The sequence below is a fragment of the Halichoerus grypus genome, chromosome 3, assembly GCF_964656455.1.
Source record: "Halichoerus grypus chromosome 3, mHalGry1.hap1.1, whole genome shotgun sequence".
Lineage (NCBI taxonomy): Eukaryota > Metazoa > Chordata > Mammalia > Carnivora > Phocidae > Halichoerus > Halichoerus grypus.
Window position 1 is genome coordinate 104,725,399 of NC_135714.1, and position 13,570 is coordinate 104,738,968.

Below are 13,570 nucleotides of genomic sequence, written 5' to 3' on the forward strand. Positions count from 1 at the left end.
TAGCTTTAAAGCCCTTATTCTAGATCAGAGCTCCCTTGAGTTAGGAGAACGGATTTATCGGAAAAGTTAATTGGTAAAGCTTCTGTGTGTTGAAGATGTGTTATAGCTTTGAAAAAAACGGAACACCAGTTAAACTGGTGGCAAGAATTTTATGTCTAATGCACAACCTCATGACAATCTTAGAGTTAACACAGTGTTTTCAGTTTCATTTAGGGATCAGAGGATAACTTGTTCTGTCCTGAATATACAATCTCTTTTCAACTGGATCCTTCCCTTGAAATTTAAACCTGCTGATTTCTCTTACATCTTAAATCAAAACAAAAGTTCCACATTTTCTTCTTACCACCACCCTCTCTGTGTCCATCCTTTCATTGCCAAGTTTCTTTCTTTCTTTTTTTTTTTTTTAAGATTTTATTTTTAAGTAATTTCTCAACGTTGGACTTGAACTCAAAACCTTGAGATCAAGAGTCGCATGCTCTACTGACTGAGCCAGCCAGGTGTAGCTCATTGCCAAGTTTCGTAAATGGAGTAGTCTCTGTCTATTCATCTGTCACCTACTCCTTAGCCTATTTAAGTTTTGCCATGTTGATAAATACAATGGACAGTTTTTCTTTACTTCCCTTACTTGACCTCTCAGCAACTTCTGGCATTGTCTACCATTTCGTTTTTCTTAAAACACTTTAATTTTGGGGGGTGCCTGGGTGGATCAGTAGGTTAAGCGTCTGCCTTCGGCTCAGGTCATGATCCCAGGGTCCTGGGATCAAGCCCCTCGTGGGACCCCCCGCTCAGTGGGAAATCTGCTTCTCTCTCCCCCCATGCCCCTCCGCCCGGGTCATACTCTTTCTCTCTATCACTCACTCTCTCTTGCTTCTCAAATAAATAAACAGAATCTTAAAAAACAAACAAACCACACTTTAATTTTTGGCTATGTGCCATTAAACTTTCCTAGTTTTTCTCCATCCTTTTGTTGGTAGGTAGATTTTCAGTTTCCTTTGCAGGCTCATTTTCTACTTGGCTGCCAAATGGCTAAGTGCCTCAATTCTTAGTCCTAAAACCCTCTTTTTCTCTGTATAAATCTTTCTTTGGCAAGTTCATCCAATGTCCAGAGTTTTCCATCTATACTTTCATCATTTTCGAATTTATATTTGTAATTTATACTATTTCTGAGTCTTGGTTCAGGTGCCTTCTAGGCCAATACTACTCAAATTCTGTAGGGAAAGTTTTTAAAATATGATATGTTGGGGCACCTGGGTGGCTCAGTTGGTTAAGCGGCTGCCTTCAGCTCGGATCATGATCCTAGGGTCCTGGGATCGAGCCCCGCATCGGGCTCTCTGCTCATCAGGGATCCTGCTTCGCCCTCTCCCTCTGCCCCTCCTCCAGCTTGTACTCTCTCTCGCTCGCTCACTCTCTCTCAAAAAAAAAAAAAAAAAAAAATATATATATATATATATATATGTCACAGCTTGGCACTGTTGTAAAATACAATAAAAACAAATTACTAGAAAAATAAGTTTAAAAATAGAAATTTTTATTGGATTCAAGAGATGTAGGATTACTCTGTCCAATTGTAATAAAAGCTACTAAACCCTTATTTGCTGTACTTATCCCATCATGAACCAGTAACAAATAGTTTGCTGACCACACTTTGTATAGCATTGTGCTGTACATCTTTTCTTGGATTTTTCTTTCTTTTTTTAACATTTTATTTTTTTAAAAGATTTATTTGCTTAGAGAGAAAATGAACGAGCTGCTGCTTGCTATAGCCTACTGCCCCGGGAGGTCTTGATGTTCTTACGTGGCCCCTTCTTGTCTCCTGCCATTTTGCCTGTACTCTTTTCTCAGATGCACAGTGCTGCCTTCTTTCCAGTACTTCTCTGTACAAGCTGTTCTCTTTGCCAAGAATTATCTTTGTTTTCCTCTTTGTTTAGTTAATTCCTACTCTTCCTTTGGACTGAATTTAAACATTACTTCCTTGGAGAAGCATTCTCTGTTTCTTCCAAATTAGATTCCACATTATAGGCTTTCTCAGCACTCTTAGTCATTCTTACGTTGTAGTAATCTTAGCTTACAATTACACAGTTATTCAGTGATTGTTTAATAACTCTCTCATCCTATTAGATTATAAGCTCTGTGAGGCCAAGGACCATCCACTTCTGTTCACTTTGTATCCCTAGTGCCTAACGTATTATTTGCCATGTAGTGGGATGTTAATGTGGGATAATAAATGTTTGGATGAACAAATGAAGAGTGGGTGGTTGTTTGAAATTATCTTTACTAATCTGGCACATGAAGTGCTCAATAAATGTATAGTTAATTAATGGGGAGAGTGGATGTTGAGATGTATTTTTAAAGTACAATATTGGAGGAATGAGGACTGGTGAAAGAAATTGTGTGGAGTACAGCTTGAGTAGATTTGAATGCTGTAAGAGAACGCATGGAGATGTTTTAGGAAATAAGGTCAGTGGATGAGAATTTGAACGCGATCTTCATAGGGAGGAAGTGGAGGTATTTAGAGAACCTGTGATTTGTCAAATCCTGGTGCATGGTGAATGTGCAGGATAGAATGGAAGGAAGAGAAGAAGAAAACCTAGAATATTGCCAAGGACTGAATACACCTGTGAGGTACTTATCAAGAGGGAAGGGTAATTCATGGGTTTAGGAAGAAAGAAGTGGCAGAAACAACCTTATGAGGTCACAAAAAGGATGCTTTGCTGTTATTGATGAGTATGCTATGTAAGAGACCTAATGCTCATAGGAAAGTTGAATTTCTTTTCAGCCTCATTATGAAATATGCTTATTCTATAAATGCTCAGTACTGTTTATCTTAGCTCCATGAGATGCTTTGTTTTTCTAGATTTGTTCAGCTGATGACAGAAGGAAAATACATATGTTGGGTAGTTATTTTGTAATGGCAAAAATAATTAAATCAGACATGGTTTTGCTTTCATTGACTTTGTTCCTTTTAAATTACAAAATATCTGTGTTTTTTTTATTATGCTATGTTAATCACCATACATTACATCATTAGTTTTTGATGTAGTGTTCCATGATTCATTGTTTGCGTATAACACCCAGTGCTCCATTCAATACGTTCCCTCTTTAATACCCATCACCAAGCTAACCTATCCCCCCACGCCTCTCCCCTCTAGAACCCTCAGTTTGTTTCTCAGAGTCCATAGTCTCTCATGGTTCGTCTCCCCCTCCAATTTCCCCCCCTTCATTTTTCCCTGCCTGCTATCTTCTTTTTTTTTTTTTTTAACATAAAATGTATTATTTGTTTCAGAGGTACAGGTCTGTGATTCAACAGTCTTACACAATTCACAGTGCTCTTTTTTATTATTAAGGAACACTAATATTAGAGAAGTATGATTATGGTATATGTGTCTAATAATAAATTTTATAACAAAGTTTGTGACGGGTTAAAATTTTGTGTCTCATGGATTTTGTGCTGAAAAGAAAAATAGTGTGTAGTCATCTACTATGTTCATTGATTTCATGGATATCTATTATGCAACTTCTATATTTGATGCACTACTAGGCATTGGAGATACAGAGATGAATTTGACCCAGTTTGTGCCCAAAGCAGCATATGGTTTAGGAGAAAGTCAGACTATGAAACGAATGTATATTATGATGAAAATGCTAGTATCTGGCAGCATAGGGTGCTGGAAGAAGCAGAGGAAGGACCAGATGTGGACCTTGAGGAGGTGAGGGGGCAGGGTGGACATGTTAGCACATCATTTTCAGAGGTGTTGCCAGCTGGGCTGAATTCTTGTCCCCTTCCTTGGCCAAAAGTTGAAAACAGTAATGGTCATTTTAGTCAGTGTGTTGCTTACCTAAGGAATAAGACCTGTGCTATTATCTTACTCATGTATTCTTGGCATTAGAAAAGAAAAATATCTGACTGGTATCCTGTGGATCAGAAGTGGAAATGTAATTTAACCCTCTAGAGCTAAATGCCAGTACCCCAGCTCAAGTCTTTGAATACCAGTAGTCAACTCAACTAGAATCTATAGTACAAAAGGTTACTATGCAAGTATGAGAAGCCTATTTCATGTATGTTCAGTTTTTAAAGAAATTAGAGATTATTTTTCTTAAAAGATGAAAACTAATACCTAGCCCATAAGACATCTTTTTTTAGTTAGCACTCGTATTGTCAGTCAGTGGACCCTCAAGAAGATTTGGTTTTAAGTCTTTTTGTTAAAAAAAAAAAAATAAGGATTGGAACTGTGGTTTCTCTAGGGTATGGTAAGTGCATTCATGTGGTTATGTGGAGAGAGGATTTTTATTTACTCCAAAAGAAAGCAGGCTTTAACTTCAGCTATAAAATAGTATGAAAATAATTTTCTTTCCCTTTTTGGTAGATGACAAAGTTCCTAAAACATTCCAGAATTCCCTTGTTCAACTTGGACTCAACACTATGAAATCTGCAAATATATGTATAGGTCGACCAGTGTTGCTTACCAGTTTGGATGGAAAACAAGAGGTAAGAGTCTTTTTCATTTCCTTAGTTTAGAAAGATTTGAGATGTTTTTTATTTTAATTTTCAACAAAGCAGTAGTAAATGAAAAACTATATTTTAAAAGATCCTCCCATCTATATAAACTTTTCCTTCCTTTGATGTCTATGACTATACTGGGAATAGTAGCCCCTAGATGTCATAATGTAGAGAGAGGCCTTTCTTCCGGAGGTAGTGACACACATAGTATCAGCCCTATCCCCCTCAGTCTGTTAGTTATATTTTTTTCACAGAAATGCTGTTTGGGAATATGAAAGTGATCTCTTTTGTGTACAAATATTTGATTGCCCTCCCTGTTTTCAGCTGTTTGTTCTTGCTGCTATTCATCATACTTGAGGCTGGAAGCCCAGAACCTTTCCTGGTTCTGCCCTGCTTCTGACATTTTTTCTGCTGCTTCATTAGCCAGGGTCCTCTCATCCAGCGGGGTCCACCGAAAATGATTTGAAATCTGTTATGTGCTGATGGCACACCACTCATTCTTTTCATTATTCTTAAAAAGAAAAAAAAAAGTCCTTTGCTGTGTCTTGTGGAAGACTACAAATGTATGAGCTCAGCCCACTATTTGGAACTGGACGTCTTTGCTCCTCTCCCTTAACATTTAAGTCTGACGAGATCCAGGTTCTCATGAAGCTCTTGTGCCAGGTCCTTCCCTATTTCCTGGATGTAGTTCATGCTCCAGGCTGGATTACCTTAACAGTTAGTCTGTAGTATTTTTTCCTCTTTTCTTCTTATTGCATGTTAATGCCTTTGTCTCTTTTCCTAAATTACCTTTCAAATCTTCAAACCATTTTCACTGTGGGATCATTCCTAATCTTCACAAGAAAATATAATATTTATCTTAAAAGTTTTTTCTCTAACTTCTCAGATTGTAACTCCTTGGGGTTAAGGACTGTGTTTTGCAGATCCATATGCTTAGCTGTGCTTAGTTTTCTGCTTTATAAATTAATGATACTCTATGAATATTTATTTTCTCATATTTGAATTTCCTGTGTTCTGGGCAGGTCTATACGGCCTGGCCTGTGGCAGGATTTCCTGGAGGTAAGGTTGGCCTGAGTGAAATGGCACAGAAGAATGTGGGCGTGAAGGTTGGTGATGCCATCCAAGTCCAGCCGTTGTTGGGTGCTGTGCTACAGGCTGAGGAAATGGACCTGGCACTCAGGTTTGGCTCTTTTCTTTGGTGACAGTCTGGATCAGTGCTGCCCAGTAGAAATAGAACAAGAGTCACAAATGTGAACCACATATGTAATTTTGCATTTTCTGGTAGTCACATTTAAGAAGGAAAATGAAATTGGTGAACTATTTCATTTAATATTTAATTTAATCATTATTTAAACATTATTTAATATTTAACTAGTTATAAAATTTTAAGTTATAATAACTATAAAAAACTATTAATAAGATACTTTTCAAACTAAGTCTTGAAAATCCAGTGTGTATGTTATACTTGTAGCGCATCTCAATTTGGACTAGCCACATTTAAGCTCTTGGTAGCCACACGTGGCGAGTGGCTAGTGGTCTACTGTATTAGACAGCACAAGCTAGATGAGTCCACCTAAGGTATGAACTAGAGACTCTCTAATGTCCTGTGGTTAGAGTATGCCCTGATATTTTAGGTGAGAGGAATTAGTATTGGTGTATATTTAACAATAGTTTTCATCTTGTTTTACAGTGTAATCAGGGCTGTTGTAAAGAAGGGAGTAGAGTACTGTGAATAGGCAAGAAACAAGTTTTAATCAAGACTGTTACAGGGGTGCCGGGTGGCTCAGTCGGTTAAGTGTCCACCTCTTGGTTTCAGCTCAGGTTGTGATCTCATGGGTCATGAGATTGAGCCCCTCACCCTCCCACGGGCTCTGCCGCTCAGTGGGGAGTCCACTTGAAGATTCTCTCCTGCCCCTCCCCTGACTCATGCACGTGCTTACGCTCTCTTTCTCTCTCTCTCTCAAATAAATAACTTTTAAAAAAAAGGACTTCAAGCAAAGTACCCAATTATATATTTTAACTCGTTGATTATTCAGTCTAATAAAACAGTTATTTCTGTCAGACTTTGAAATAGTCCCTTACCAAAGACTAATTGAATCACCTTATCAATACAGTTAACGTTTATCACTGATCCTCTTGGATACTCTGTGTCTAATAGGATTGTAACTCAGTTTGCATATGCAAGTCTTACCAAAATTTGTTTACAAAAAGCATCTTTTGATACTTTAATACTAGCTTACTAACAGTTTTGGGGGTGTGTTTATATGCAAGAATCACAAAACATTTAACAATCATTAACTTGATTTTATTTATTTTTTAAAATATTTTATTTATTTGAGAGAGAGTGCGCGCCAGTGCGTGCGCAGAAGCAGGGGGGAGGGGCAAAGGCAGAGGGAGAAGCAGGCTTCCCACCGAGCAGGGAGCCGAATTCGGGGCTGGATCCCAGAACCCTGGGATCATGACCTGAACCGAAGGCAGACGTTTAACGACTGAGCCACTCAGGTGCCCCTCATTAGCTTGATTTTATTATGTTTTTGTCTCTGTTGCTACTTTTGTAGATTACAGGCTTGAGCTTCATCATATTTTTTTTTTTTATAAACCAGGAAACTTTTTTCAGAGGAATTAATAACATTTTAACTAACAATAAAATAAAAGGAAGAGGGAAAAGAGAGCTCAACATGTGTTGTGCACCAGCACACACATGCACACACACTTTTCCCCTCTTCTCTCATTTAATCCTCCTGCAAGGTGCCCATATTGTCCCTTTCTTAAAGATGAGGAAATGGGCTCCGTGAGTTAGGTAGTAGTTCTACTCAGATTAAACATTATTAATCGTTAGACTGTTCTGAGACAGTGCTGCAGGTTGCAGTCATCAGTTGACCAGATTTTTTGATGATCTAACTAGTGTGACCTCTTGAGGGAACAGCAGTCTTAGGTGATAACGATTGTCTGCTATAGAGGAACTGTATGTTTTAAGTGGAAGCTTGGTTTTTAAAATTTTACTAAAAAAAAAATCTTGTGTTTTGAATGCGGCAGCAGAGCTTAGATAAGAAACTTAATTTCCAATCAGAAAAATCAGTAATTTTATCCTGATTAAATCCTTCAGTTGCTTCTGAGTTTTATTAGTAAGGTTAGGGCTCCTTCTAGTGGAAGTGATTTTATCTGCACCCATTCTTTTTTTAAAAGCAAAACTCAGTATTTTTACTCTTCTTACACATATTTGTAAGTATCTTCAATTCAGAGTTTAATAAATAGGAATGATTTAAGTAAGTATAACTGGTTTCAGAGTTCTATAGACAGAAGTGAATTTAAGCATTTAAGGAGCTACAACTTCCTACATAGTCTATATATACCTTTGATTTGAAATTTCCTTCTTGTTCTATTTTTCTCTCTCTCCTTTATATGAATATGCAGTCAGTTTTCATTATTAGCGGCAAGTACGTGCTATAAAGTTGCTGTGAACACTATATTAGCAAATACTGAACCATTGCTGCTAGGTTTATATTAAATGTATATTTAACATATATTATTTACAATATATACTAATATTAATATATTTAGTGCATATTTAATATACAAATATGTATATATTATATGTATTATAATCTTAAAGCAACTAATTCTGATAGATTTTGTCTTCTTTATTTTATAAAAGAGAAGCAGTAGTTCATAAGTGTTATGTGACTTGCCTGAGGCCACCTCACTAAGAGATGTCAGAGTTGGGATTCAAACCTCCAGCTGGCACAAGACCTGGGACTTTTTGCTGTACACTGCACTGCCTCCTACTGTCTCCACTCTCCATCCTCTTGTTACCTCTGAGAGAATTGAAACGAGTACTTTCTCAGCCTCAGCTAGGAAAGTGCTTAGCAACTCGAATTTTTTTGCCTGTTCTATGCATGTCTATGACGAGGAAACCTCTGCTAGTATTGATTTTAGGGTTACAAATAAATTTTAGCAAGTAGGTGAATCTGCAAATAATGAAGTTGACTCTATTGGTTTTGTTTTTTGCTGATACAGTATTTGGAGAACAAGGCTTATATTTGGACCAGATGGGTCTGCTAATATACCTCTTCCTGAGCTAAACTATTGCTTCTCCACTGATCTCTGGCAGAGCTCTCAACTGTGGGCCTCCTCTGCTGGTATGGGCTACTTGCGTGTGGGGAAGAAGGAAAAATGCACATATTCTGAGAACTCTCCAAGGACGTGTCTCTTTACAAGTGTAATGATTTTTAGATATACCTACTTCCTGTACTCAAGCAACCTTCTAGGAAGACAGTCATTAGTAGAAGAAGGAGTTCTCATTTTTCCTTTTCTGGAGAAAGGTCCTTTCTCCAGAATTAAATTCCATTACACTATTACTCTCCTTTTTTCTTATTTCTACTTTTTCAGGTACTATCCTATAAAGGACTTAATTTTCCTGAAAGTTAATTTATAAATTATAGAAAGGGAATGAAGTAAGCTATTAATAAAAGCCTTTCTCCAAGCTAGGCAGTTTCAGAAATGGAATGATTAATTCAGGCCAGTGTTTTTCAAATGTTTTTGGCTATGACACACAATAAAAAATACATTTCATTGTGATTCAGTGTATGCATACATCCACAGTTACAGGGCACATATGCACTCACATGTGTATAGCTGTAAACATGAGTATATAGAGGTGTGTGTGTGTAAGATGTGTATGTATAAGAAAGTAATGCTTTTCTAAGCAGTATTTTCCCTTTCTATGTGTGATATACTTTGACATTTTGTATTCTATCAAAAAAAAAAAATGCTGGATGGGATTGACTGAAATGATTTCATGATCCACTAATGTATAGTACTCAGTATTTTGAAGAACATTAATTTAAGTCATTAGGACACCAAATTGCAAATGATACTTTCATGGCTATTAGAAGTATCCGAGAAGCACAAATCATTCCCAAATTGTATAAACCATTTCCAGTTTGTAAATTATTCTTTTGACTAGGTCTGTATTACAGCCATGTACATGTAATTTTATATTACATTTAGTTTCTGGTGTACTTAATGCTGATTTCTATTTCCCCCACCCTTTACAGTGACAAAAATGTGGATATTAATAAAGAACAACTGACTGGTTGTCTTCTGAGAAAACTAGGTGAGGCATATATTTTAAATAGTTTTTTAAATTGTAAGAAGCAAGGTAGCAGTAAATAAAGTAATGTGTCTTTGAGGTCTTGTATAGATCATAATTTTCTTCAACATAATATGGAGAGTGGTCTTCTCAATGAATTAATGTTCTTTTGGGATAGGAATTTTTTTCTCCCCAATTAATTGGCAGTTGAGCATTGGAGAGAATATATGACTTATCTGTGGACAAAGTCAGTGGGAGAACGGAGACTTTTAACCCTTGAGCTCTTCCTCTTTCCAGTGAGAAATGTTACCTTGGAGTGCTAGTTAGGTGTGCCATTTTAGGTTCGTTTATTATTGGATGTGGAATGTCAGGTTATTTGTTGATACAGTTGATAGAATCCTAGATGTATTGAGTGTGGAGAATTGTAAAGAATTATCTTGTCTTTCTATCTCCAGATAGTGCTCTATCAAATGGGAATTGTCTCTTTTATGGCAATTATTTTATTAATACTCTTATCTTTGATTTAGTCTTTTCAGTCAGATGGTTTTGTTAATAGATGGAATAAATTGCTGTTTAAACATGAAATGGGTGAAAAGTTACACTAACACATATATTTAAAAATTATTTTCTAGATGGCAAGATTGTTTTACCAGGCAACTTTCTGTATTGTACATTCTACGGACGACCATGCAAATTGCAAGTGTTGCAAGTGAAAGGGACAGATGGCAAGATATTGAGAAGGCCTCAGAATGACTCTGACATTGATGCCCGGGGAATGGCCTATGAACAGTCCAGCATAGAAACCAGTACCCTGGATGTATCCCTACAACTAAGCCAGTTAGATCTGGAAGAGCCTCGGGACCCAACATCAAGCAGTACTCCTTGCAAACCAGTAGATGACAGAATGATAAATAAAGCTAGTGACATTTTGTCGGATGTTACACAGAGTCCTGCGGACAGCAGCGGACTTGGACTAGGGGAAGTCACAGGACTTAAATGTAGTTTTGAGTCAGCCAGAGGAAGAAATGAGCAACTTGTCAATGAAGAGAGATTGCTAAAGTCAGCATGTGTGGGAACAAAGTGCAACACTGATATTTTTTATTTTATTTCTTCAACAACAAGAGTCAATTTTACAAAGATTTGTACAAATTCAAAAGAGCAAGACAACCAATTCAAAGTAACTTATGACATGATAGGAGGCTTAAGTAGTCAGCTGAAAGCAATTAGAGAGATTATTGAATTGCCTCTCAAACAGCCTGAACTTTTCAAGAGTTATGGTATGATTTCTTCAGTGTATTGCACCAAAAGTATTAAATTCAAATTAAAAAACAGTTGGCTTATTCCACTTATATAATAATTGCTCATCCTCTTTTCTTGTTTTTCTTTCCTGAGTGGTAGGTATGGTAGGAGGTGTGAGTTGCTTTGGGAGATGCCAGTTAAGTGAGCCTTTTTCCATGCTTGATCTTTTTAGGTTGTAATGTGAGGTAGTTGCAGCCTTCCACAGTTGTTTGTATTGGAACTAGAATTAGTATCTTGTCATTCTAGATCAGCTGTAATGACCAAAGAAGTAAACCGAACATTCAAATATGTTAGATAAAACTTCTTTGTTAGGAAATATAATTGTGTGCGATCTCTTTGCGTTGAAGCAAGTGGTTAAGGGAGTGATTGGCTCCTAGGAAACTCAGGGCTTCCTCTGTGTGGTAACTGCCCAGATCCTCTGTATTTGGTGCCTACCATCTCTTTCTCTGCCTTTTCATTTTTCATGAATCTTTATATATATAAAGATTATATATATAAAATATATGAACCCTTTGACATTTTGCTAGTAATGCTTATATAGTCTAAGATGGCTAGTTGGATGAAAATTAGAATTTATGGCTTGCTCTGGGTGCCCTTGTTCTTGTCTGAGCTTTGTGTTCTGATCATTGAGCTGTGCTGTGTGGGATGGGTCATGGCAATTGTTTGGCTGGTGTCCAGCCAGTTTTTTACCAGTGTGCCTGGCCTGTCTATAGAGAGAGAGAAAGTCATTGCTGGAGATCAGTGTTTGGGCCAGTTAGTACATTATGGGGGGAGGGGGCAGGGGTAGAAGGTCTGACTCTTACTTTAGTTTTGTGATACAAGGTAAATTTATATTTTATAACTCATATTTGCAGTCATATGACAACACAAGAAACCTAATAATGCTGAATCCATTTTTCTCTTCTTTTTCTTCTAGGAATTCCCCCACCTAGAGGAGTGTTACTCTATGGCCCTCCAGGTACTGGAAAGACAATGATTGCCAGGGCGGTTGCTAATGAAGTTGGAGCCTATGTTTCTGTAATTAATGGTCCTGATATTATAAGCAAGTAGGTGCATAATTTAATAGAATAAACAGTGTTATTAAATACTTGTTTTTTTTTTAAAGATTTTATTTGTTTATTTGACAGCGAGAGCAGGTACACAAACAGGCGGAGTGGGAGAAGGAGAAGCAGGCTTCCCGTTGAGCAGGGAGCCTGATGTGGGGCTCGATCCCAGGACCCTGAGATCATGACCTGAGCCGAAGGCAGATGTTTAACAGACTGAGCCACCCAGGCGCCCCTTAAATACTTGTTAAAAGTGATTTTTAAAAATGACTGCATAGCATTCTGTCTGGATATTTCATCTGTTGAAATACTTCAAATTTGCTTTTAATTGTGTATACAAATTAAGTTTGGAAAATAATTTTTGAAAGTAATTTTAAGTATTCTGGAAGTATTTGAAGTTAGATGAGCTTTTATAGACAAAACTTTAAAAACACTTAAGAGTTGATCCTTAAATGTATTTTATTTGTTACAGATTCTATGGGGAGACAGAAGCAAGGTTACGTCAGATATTTGCTGAAGCCACTCTACGGTATTTACATTTAGATGTTTGTAATTCGTAGTCAAGGCTATGTTAAAGTAGAGTTACTAACACTTTATATGAAACATGAAAGAAAACTACAAAAATAATACTAATAGCACTAGAAATGATTGTAAATCTAATGAAGTTGTATTTAATCTGTTTTTATCTAATATTGTTTTGGAAGTTTGATCAATGAGTTATTGAATTACATAAAGTAGGAGAACTAAGACAGTGTTGTATAAGTCATATGATTTTACTTGAGCATATATATTTATGATTTTCTTTCTTTAGAGTACCTATAGTACTTAGGCATATCCAGTTTGTATTATAGTAGCCCTTTATGCTTAAAACTTTTATTATGGTTTGCTTCAAAGGGACAAATCTTTTGCTCTTTAAAAACAATTTTAATTGATTATTCCTCACTTTAGACTACCATATTACATTGCAGTGAGTATAAGAGTGTGGCCTATTACTTGGCCTGATACATTCATAATAAGGCTATGTCCCTACCATTGTTTTGGTATTTAACCTATCATAATTCAGCTCTCATCAAAAGAACTTTCATTTTTTTTAAAGATTTTATTTATTTATTTGAGATAGAGCGAGAGCAAGAGAGAGAGAGAACGAGAGAGAGCGAGAGAACACGAGTGTAGGGGGAGGGGGAGGGGCAGAGGGAGAAGCAGGCTGTCCACTGAGCAGGGACCCCGACATGGGGATCGATCTCAAGACTCTGGGATCATGACCTGAGCTGAAGGCAGATGCTCAACTGACCAAGCCACCCAGGCACCCCCAAAGAACTTTCATTTTTAAAGTTTTTTTTTCCAGAGATAGCGGATGAAATAAGGTAGTCCCTTATAAAGTTGGTAGTCCCAATACTGAAAATTTGAGAACCAGTGGTATACTGTATCGTGTAGTGTGTTTTCATTGTTGTTTTGTTCCTGGCAGTTGAAGCTTTCTATTGCGAGAGAATTCACACCTTTTTATGGGAGAACTGATCACCTTGAAAGTTTTTTTTAATAGGCCAAAAAAAAAAGAGAGAGAGCACATTTGGAACTTCTGTACCTTGGACTTTACACCTGCTCCAGGGGACATATCTGGCCTCAGATTCTGAATTGCAA

The 13,570-nt window shown here is 37.0% G+C and overlaps 1 protein-coding gene across 3 annotated transcripts in view; it reads left to right on the forward strand.

Annotated features, from left to right (window-relative positions):
• Window positions 1-13,570, forward strand: part of AFG2A (AAA ATPase AFG2A) — a 335,659-nt gene that overhangs the window by 916 nt on the left and 321,173 nt on the right. For all 3 annotated transcript variants that reach the window (XM_078069202.1, XM_036069413.2, XM_078069203.1), the window contains exons 2-7: window positions 4,365-4,486; window positions 5,521-5,678; window positions 9,556-9,614; window positions 10,223-10,867; window positions 11,806-11,935; window positions 12,405-12,461. In XM_078069202.1, the coding sequence (XP_077925328.1) occupies window positions 4,365-4,486; window positions 5,521-5,678; window positions 9,556-9,614; window positions 10,223-10,867; window positions 11,806-11,935; window positions 12,405-12,461 (1,171 nt within the window). The remainder of the gene's footprint in view (window positions 1-4,364; window positions 4,487-5,520; window positions 5,679-9,555; window positions 9,615-10,222; window positions 10,868-11,805; window positions 11,936-12,404; window positions 12,462-13,570) is intronic.